At 40.0% G+C, this 9,242-nt stretch overlaps 1 protein-coding gene across 2 annotated transcripts in view; it reads left to right on the plus strand.

Moving 5' to 3' along the window:
- The window catches only part of LOC101848920 (TBC1 domain family member 31), a 38,641-nt gene that overhangs the window by 21,904 nt on the left and 7,495 nt on the right, over positions 1-9,242 (plus strand). For both annotated transcript variants that reach the window (XM_035972612.1, XM_005109251.3), the window contains exons 17-21: positions 3,076-3,211; positions 3,646-3,738; positions 4,994-5,134; positions 6,776-6,892; positions 7,900-7,977. In XM_035972612.1, the coding sequence (XP_035828505.1) occupies positions 3,076-3,211; positions 3,646-3,738; positions 4,994-5,134; positions 6,776-6,892; positions 7,900-7,977 (565 nt within the window). The remainder of the gene's footprint in view (positions 1-3,075; positions 3,212-3,645; positions 3,739-4,993; positions 5,135-6,775; positions 6,893-7,899; positions 7,978-9,242) is intronic.

The following is a 9,242-nucleotide window of genomic DNA, read 5'->3' on the forward strand; positions in this document are numbered from 1 at the left end:
ACACGATAAGCATGATAGACAAAAAGAGATCTTACACAGCAAGCGAAAACCCAAGGAGAAATTACAGCCACTTACAAGAGTCAATGGTCAAAGAACACCTGTTTGTAAAACAATCTTCAAGAACACCACAGGCCTGACCCACTGGTTTATTTAAAGTGTCTTCTCCGAAAAAACAACAACCAAGAGGTCCACCCACCTAGAACACATCGCGCCCACCATGAGAGAGCCAAGGATGACAAGTTGTTCCATAAAGAGGAATTTTTTGACAAACTTTCGAAGATATCCTCCTGTCTACAGATGACAATCCAGAAAGCGTCAGATCTGCATCAAGTATACATGGAGAGCTTTGCAGAGAGCCACATTGTGCTATCGCGTGTTCTGCCAAAAGTTCAAGAAAAACAATTTGGGTTTACTTTCAACCAAGAAAGACCAGTGCGACATTTGTACAAAGTTCAAATCTGGAAACCTCACAGAAACAGAAGACACAGCTCAAATATGAATATGAGGAAAGCTGCCGCTAGACCAGAGAAGGAGAAGGACAGGGAGGCTGTGTGTGTCCTTTGTATGGAGATCCAGTGCGTCCTTCTGGCCTCATCACTAAAGACTTCCACCTTATATAAAACAAAACTGGCTGTACACAATGTTACGACTTAGGATCTTGCCACCAGAGACGCCAGATGATATGTCTGGTATGAAAGTCAAGTTGGTCTGGGCTTCAACAGTTTTCATCACGTCTGACTCACTAACTGATATTGCAAGTGATTGACTTCAACCACTTCATCATCTGCAGTGTTTGGCGCAACTACTAAAACAGAAAGCCACCCTGGTGAGTGCAATGGCCTCGCTGGCCAAAGAGCTTGACATCACAGTTGAGCAGAAATTCTCCCCAAGGGCCATACCCAAATGGAAGTGGATTCAGTCCATGGCACTATTGAACGATCGCTAAAAAACGCACTGATGTACATCCCAATGGACTACGTGAACATCATGCTCAAAGCCAGACGCATCCCTAGGCCCTACGAAGTTATGTTCCTGGACCACAGCTTTTTCAAAGATTTCGCAAAGGTCGGAGAGCACTAAACAATCCGTCCAGGGAGAAAAGCAGGCGATCCTACTGTCACTGGCTTGCAGGCATCAAAGTACACTCCAGTCTTTAAAATTCAGTACAAGCTGAACTTTGATGATGGATGGCAAGCGCTGCAGGGACCAAGAAAGCTGAACACAAGTGTACGACGGTTACTGCTGGACCTCTCTGCAAAGACAGATTGAAGATAACTGCCAACCAGTATAAACATCTACTTGAGTTGAAGGCCGACGTACCACGATGCTACCACAATTACCATGAAACTTTGCCTCAGTAAGAAGTTTTGGAAGCGATCAAGCCAAATTCGATTATAATAGAGTCTTTCAAAACAATGGTAACTTTTGTCGTATTGCCTTGTTGTAGCCATAGGACACAGAGTGAGACAGACATGCTCTTTTCTGTCGTCGAGAAAACTCAATAAAGTAGTAGTTGTCAAGCCACACACTTGGAGAAAGCTGGCGCATTCTTTGGTACTCACAAAGTTTTTTTGTATAATAATGATATATCATTATGTAACCAACTTCTCCCAAACCATTGCCGAGGTAGCAGAGCTTTTGTGTGGCTTTCTGCTTTCATTTCTTTCTTAGTATTACTTTTTTCCAGGCCTTTGAATGGCCACCCAGTGCCAATAGTACCGTGTCGGACACGGTTATAAATTCTAAAGGCCTACTGCTGCTGCTGCTGCTACTGTTGTTTTTGTTGTTGTTGTAGTTGTTGTTTTTGTAGTTGTTGCTGTAGCTGTTCTCCCTTACCCTTCCAACCTCCTGTTCTTCTACTTTAAATGTAATTAATATACCCATTGCTGTGTTCTGCTTCTTCTACTTCTATTAAAGGTTAAACTTTGTGACTGCTGTTTTTGCCCGAATTGACTCCGTAGCACTGAAATGGCAGCAGCTGATAGTATGTTGGTAGCAATAATATAGTCCTCCTCCTCTTCCTTCTTCTTCTTCTTACTCCTCCTCCTCCTTCTTTTTTCTCCTCCTCCTCCTCCTCCTCCTCCTCCTCCTCCTCCTCCTCCTCCTCCTCCTTCTTCTTCTTCTTCTTCTTCTTCTTCTTCTTCTACAAAAGATCTTGACGATTGAAGCAAGTGATCAAATACGTTACCGTCAAGTGTGGCTTGGCTGCACTCAACCAAACTCAAGGCCAGCAGTGGCTTCCTGATAAAACCGGTCAACCCACAAAATTGAGGGTTGGTCGGTTTTATCCAGGAAAATTTGAGCGACATAACCGTCTAACCCACATAGTTTCATTAAAAGCAATTTTTAAAGGAAAAAAAGTTCTACAGATTTTCGGTAAAGTGTTTTTATAGGTGTTTAAAGCATTGATTTATCGTTAGACGCCTTTGTTTTGAAATAAAACAGTTTTTTCCTTCTCCTGTAAAATTTACGTCGCTGGGGTTAGCCGGTTTTATCACAAGGCCGCCGATTTGTTATTCCAGGCTTGCCAACTGTCCCAAATTTCCCAGGACTGTCCTAGATTTAGCAATCTGGAATTTGAGAAGAAAAACGAAAACCCAGTCTCACTTAGTGTAATTTTGTTATTTTAATGCCTAATCTGATGTTTTTGCAATGGGTGTCCCTGATTGGGGTTTGAAAAACTTGGCAAGCCTGTTTTTGTTTTTCTTTGTTGTATTGTGAGGTTGTTTTAATTACATTTTAGGATAGGTGTTTTGCAAACACAACTGCAGTTTGACACTTGACTGGCACAAGCAGAAAATGTGAGTTCGATTCACACGTGGGGAGGTTTTTCTTTTATGGAGTATCCCCACCTGTCTGTGGGGATGTTGTATCCCTCTCAGGCCGGGTTGGCTCTGACAGGCAGGATCAAAGCATCCCCTTATATTTTTATCTAAATTATGTCAATGGGGGTGCTAACCACCTATATTCGGAAAAAAAAAGCACAAAGAAAGGAGTAGAAAGAATATATTCATAGTTACCATACACTACTGGCCTGTTAAAAGTTACTATCCAATACCTGTCCTGTCACATCAGGTTGCTGGCCATGAACCGTGAAGTCAAGCTGAAGGAGCTGACCCTTCTGGAGGCTGGACGCCGGAAGTTCTTACAGTTCCAAAAGGAGCAGAGAGAGGTTGAGCTACGACGTTTGGACGATGAGCTGCAGAGAAAGGTGACAGTAGGGGATACGTACTATTACTGAAGACCTTTTTTTAAGGGGAAAAATTGTTCTGTTATCACTGTTGCCACTTTAAAGTTCCCCCAGGATGCAACGCTCTGTGTTGGGAGTCACCAGGACCAGAAAGCTCAAAGATCAATGGAGATAGCATCACACATTCAGCCATTATTTTTAAAATTGAAACATCTTTGAAAGGGCCAAATGGAAAGCCATGTCTTGCACAAAGTGTGAATTCGATACCCATGCTGGGATGCTGTATCTCATTCAGACCAGGTTTGCTCTGACAGGCTCTGAGTGGAAGCATCCTGCTTTCTGTTTTGATTTATAGCTATGCTTTATTTTTATTTGTTATGCCTGTCTTTGTACCCTAAATTTCCCTGAGGGTCAATGATAATTTTCTTTTCTTTCTTTTTCTTTCATTCCTGCAGGCCTTACAGCGGGACCAGGAGACAGACACTGCTGTGCAGGAGGCTGAGACTAGGAACCTGGAGCTGCAGCTGCAAAAGAAAATGTTTGAACAGGTCAATGGTTTAGATAAATCCAGGTGGATGTATTCTGTAAAGAAGTTTTTCTCTTACTTAATCCCCCAGTGACCGCCTGTGGATGTCACAGGTCTTCACGGACCCTAAAATATTTTAGATGCTATCTGAGCCCGATCAAATTATACTGTAATGTGCACAGTGCTTCGCAAAATAATTCATGTTAAGCTTTGTTAATAAAATGTATGGCATTACTGGATCGTTGTCTTGCTAAAAATTTGAAATCTCTACCCCGACTATGTTTTGGACGAGAGTGGAGTTTATATCCCCAGTGCGTTGGAGACCAGGGCTTGGTGAGATGTGATAAGATTTATTTCAACAAAAGTACTTTTAGTTTTGGACTCATGCCCTTTCCGGGTATTCATACACCCTAGTTAGGGAATGCTGCTGTAAGTCTCTGTAGTATGAAGAATAGAGGCAGATGCATACAATAAAGAATGTTCAGTAGGCTTTCTGTCATCAGGACCGATGGTGTTGTTTTTGCAGTGTTGGTCTTATAGACTTGCATAATCATATCTTAGACTGTGCACTCTGGTGTATTTCTAGCTCACTATAGAGGGCACCAATGGCTCTATTGAGCCCCATGAAGGGTAAGGGGGAAAGGTGTAGCATTCATTTGAGTATGGCAAGATTGATGTTTTGCCCTTCATTTCGGTAATGGTGTGGCCTGTGGGGCGCATGCTTCGCAGCTAATTTTTCTCAAGAGCAAAGGGCACTGGCGATGACAGTTCATTGTCAGCGAGTACAACTCTATTGTTGGTCCAGGCTGTGTGCTTATTGAGGAAAAAGGTGCGGCTGATGGCCCTGCAAGAAGAAAGTATTGAATATTCTAAGCTCTGTCATAGCAATATACAAAGCAAAAAGTACACAGGTAAATGGTTAGTGTGTGATGAGACATGATATATAAGATCCAGTCGACTGCCAGGACACGAGTGTGGAGAAGTCTCTATGTTAAAGATTATTGATCCTAGACAAGGAGAGACAGTTCTATGTGTTTATTATTATCTTGGGTGTTATGAGGGCGCCACTGGTAGGTCCTACTTCTTTTTTTCCCCCCTATGTTGTTTTTGTCTTGTTTTTCCCCAGCACTAAGAATGTTTTTGTGGCAATGTACTTTTCTTTACATACACAAACAGTGCAAACTAAAACAAAAGTCTTCAACTTTTCATAAATAATCAGTGTGGAGATTTGAAGTTTTTCAAGTTCTGAATAAACATCAACCTCTTTGTGTACCCAGGAGCTGTACCGGGAGTTTGCTGTGCAGTCTCAGGCCCTGCGGACAGAACAAGACATGCACCGCAAGCAGACTGAGCTGGAAGGAAGACTACAAATGAAGCTGGATGAGGCCGAGCGAGACCGTGAACTCGAGACGAGAAAGGTAGGTGATGTTGCTGCTGACCAAGAAGAAATGAATAAAATATTGAAATTTTAAGAGGCCCAATAATATAAGCTATCACGTAAGAAAGAGGTCTTAACTTGAAATAACAAATGTAGCTTTTTTGTGTCAAGGTTTTTATCCAAACTTGTTTGTGATTTTCTAGGCATAGTAGAGTGGGCACAGTACATTTAACAGTAAATTTTTGTGTGTATATCAGAGCTTGATCACTGGCCTCTGTGTTGGAACGGTACGATTTTACGATGTGGCATGGAGGAGACTTGAGATTGGTTCCCATAGGGATGATATTTTATTGAGTATTTCAATCTGTGTTGCCTCAATTGGTTGAGTCAAAGCAGCCCACCTCCCTAGATGATAAAAGTTGTAATGTTGGGGATTTAAGATGTTAATCATTAAGGCCCCGCGTCCACCGCGCTTTTTCGTCACTTGCAGGCCAAGCTCACGTGCAAATTAGCTTGTTTTCATCAGTCACTGACCGACTTTGCCTGACTACCCGATTTTCCTGCATGCATGCTTTTTCGTCAGTCGTTCAGGTGACTAATGAAGCCTCAATTCGACTCATTTTGGAAGGAAATTTGCCTCTTTCAGTACATTTCTGCTTCTTCGTTGCACTTAACATGATCAATAAAGTTGTATCTCATTATAATATGTTGTACAATAGTAGATTTGTGCTGAAAAACAGCAAAAAAAAAAGAATTTAAAGCACTTGACCTAGATCTAGATTATTTCGTTCTCGGGAGAGCTAAAAATAGGCTAGGTTAGACCTAGCCAAGCACATGTCTATATCTTCTTTCTCTGCTTCCAAATCGAGCGCATTGTTTCCGACATTTTCACCATCTTCATTGTAAAAATACTAGATCTAGATATAGATGTAGGCTAGAGTCTAGATCTAGATTTACATCTCGATCTATGTCGCTTTGCCTTTCCTGAAACAGTGCTGTAAATATGAAACTTAATTTACCCTTCGCTGTTGAAAGTCTTGATGGCCGAGTGAACAGCGCGTCTGCGTTTGAAGAAAAATCATTATTTTGTAAGAGTGGGTTCGAATCCCAGTCACTGTGGGGGGTTTTTTCTTTGTTTTTTTTTTTCTTCTCATCCTCCCAACTTACCAACAATTTTCCCCATAATCATAATTTGTTGCTTTTTAGTTTTTTTAAAGTGGTAAATAAATCGCCTGTGCTGTCTATTCTCGTAATCACACTGGGCTAAGAATAGGTTTAGCTGGTCTCACGTCGGTGGACGCGGATCTTTTTGTGTCGGTTCTACACAATGCAAAAACTTTGTACATTAGACTGGCCTGAAGGTGATCTTATTTTGGTGGACGCGTAGCCTTACAGTCAGTTATAATGGAGTGAACAGTGAACTATCATTATTTAGATTATGAATTAGGATCCTTAATCAATTAGAACATAGAGACATTTTAGCCCTCAAAACTAACTTTTTTTGGTGTTCTTGAATGAACTACATAATGATGATATTAGAGCCAGAGGTCTGCCTTGTTGAATTTGGTATCTAATTGAAAGGAGCATTTTAAAGTTACTTAAAGCTGTACTGTATTGGGGGCAGTGTGTCTGTCGTAGTGCTGGCTTACCGGAACTTTATCTTGACTCCACTTTCTCTCAGATGATGGAGCAGAGTTTGGCGGCAGCAGCACAGAAAAACCTAGATATGTGGGCTCACAAAGACCTGGACCACAAACATCAGATGGAGGAGCTGGACCGGGAGGCTGACAATGTCAAGGTCATTTGTCTGTTTGGCTAGTGCTTGTGTTTCTGAACTCCCAAAATTACCCATTTACAGTGATGGGTGTGCTCCATTTTTTTCTTCCTAAACTCATCATTTTCTAAGTTCATGATTGTTTTGGTAATATTTGTGATTTCTTAAAGCAGTATGAAAATAGAAATCCGAATGTGTCATTATGTTTCTTTACAATGTAAAGCCGCAACATGTCTCTTTACAATTAAAAGCTGCAATGCCCCCCCCCCCCCCTCCCCATCCCAAACAGCTATACGCATTCTTAAAGATTAATGGGAATTCAAGATTTCAAGATTTTTGTATATCTTATTTCTGTGGTTGTGCAAATCGAAATTGAGTGTATGCTGTAGAAATCTGAGTGCATTCAAGTTTGAACTTTTTGGTTTTCTCATATGTCTTTCTCTTGGCTTTTGAGGGGCTATCTTGTGCTACACTGTAGAAATAGAAAACTTGTCCTTTCCTTTCCTCATCTCAAATTGTGTTATTCACAACCTTAATCACTATCGATGATATTATATTATAGTCATTGCGCCAGCAAAATGGCACATTTCGTTTTTGCTACTTTTGGTTGCCATGCATGTTTCTTTTGTGACTACCAGGGCATTTTTGTGTTGGTTTAAACAAAAGATAGATATCGTACCAGTAAAAAAAAAAGGCTGGCTATACTTTGGTGCAACTCTGAGTTATACCATTTTGCTTGTGCAGTGACTATATGTTAAAAGAACACCCTACACAAAAGTATTGAGCAAAGTTGGTTGATAACACCCTATTTTTCTGAAAATCAATGTTCGTGCATGTGCACAGTCAGAGAAAGACATTGATGACATATTTTAAGTTAGACAGCCGGTAACATGTAAAATCTGTAATAGTATGTTATAATTATCTTCAATAGTTTTTTCATTTTTAAATTATGCTTGTGAGTATGTATGATGCAGTTCTATATGTGTGATATATCATGTACTGTTGAGTAAAAAAAATGTTTCACCTTTCAGCTTGCTGGTTTGAATGCCACAAACAGAGCCCTAGAGAATGAAGTCTATGATCTTATGTCCAAGGTCAAAAGGCAGAAGGTGAGAACAGATTTTTGAGTTGTTGTTGCTCCATTGATTTTAGCGAATTGAAAGTATGACACTTAAATTGTGTTTGCAAATGGGTAGGCCTAAAGATGGGTGGTTAAAAAAAATGACCCCCTGTGTTTCTTGGAGTGGCAGAGTTTTTAACTCATTAAAATTTGTAAAGAAGTCTTATCGTCCTTATTTTGCCTCCTTCTTCTATTTGAATGTTACTATCTAGTAGCACCTCTAAGTCTTCGGCACTTTTATAACCTTATTATACTGCAGGTGCCATAAAACTCTTAATAAAACTGAACTAAAAAAAAGAAGTGTTCCCTAAAAAGTAAAAATACAGTTAACTCTTTAAACATGAAATGATACGTACAGCATTTGTCATAAATCCCACAACTACAGAAACAATCTGTCCACGTTCTTTGGTATTTCTCATTGTTTGCTCATATCTTTGTTTTGCTTTGTTTGGCTGAAATGTGCCCTGAGCTGGGTTTGAAGTTAATTGACAAAATATGAACGTTGATTAAATAAGTGCTGTCTTTGAGCACAATTTGTTTGCTTATTGAAAAAAAAATTGTTTTACAGTTGATTGAAGGGAGAATTTTAGAATGTTTTAACACTTATAGTACTGTCGGCGACTTGGCCCGTAATTTCCCCTCAGTACTGCTAAAGTTGCTGACTCGACCAGGCACACTAAACAAAGAATGGAACTTCTCCACGGAAGTAAACATCTAGGGAAATCACTCTATGTGATAGCTGAATTGTTGATGTATGTCTTTGAATTTGTTAAACGCGTTTCTTGAGCTGTGAAATCGAAAATAAGAAAGCTAGAGAAGCTCTATTGATATACTAATAGATGAGACATGACTTACCAGAGCACTTATTAACTGATATTTATACAAATGTTATATATGTTTTGGTCTCTCATACTGTAAGTGTGGAAAGTGTTTATTACAACATATCTGAGGTTTATAAGAATGCAGGGAGGGTTTGTAAAGAGGTAAAATACTCTGTAAATGTATTGTTACTCCTTCATGAATTTTTTCAACCACGGTAGCTTTTGGAATGTAACCCCCTCAATATTTGAGGGAGCACTGTACTGTAGTTTTAAAAATCAGTTTGTGTTGTTTGAACTTTTTGTTCAAATCAGTAATGGGTCTTTACTTCTTTGCCTGAAATAATTATCACTGTGAGCAGTTACCAAGAAACTGTTGAAATTAAGATTCAGAGTTGCTCCTACTTTGTGGTCTATTCCCTCACACACAACCAAC

Source organism: Aplysia californica, unplaced genomic scaffold (genome assembly GCF_000002075.1).
Source record: "Aplysia californica isolate F4 #8 unplaced genomic scaffold, AplCal3.0 scaffold00758, whole genome shotgun sequence".
NCBI classification, from domain to species: domain Eukaryota; kingdom Metazoa; phylum Mollusca; class Gastropoda; order Aplysiida; family Aplysiidae; genus Aplysia; species Aplysia californica.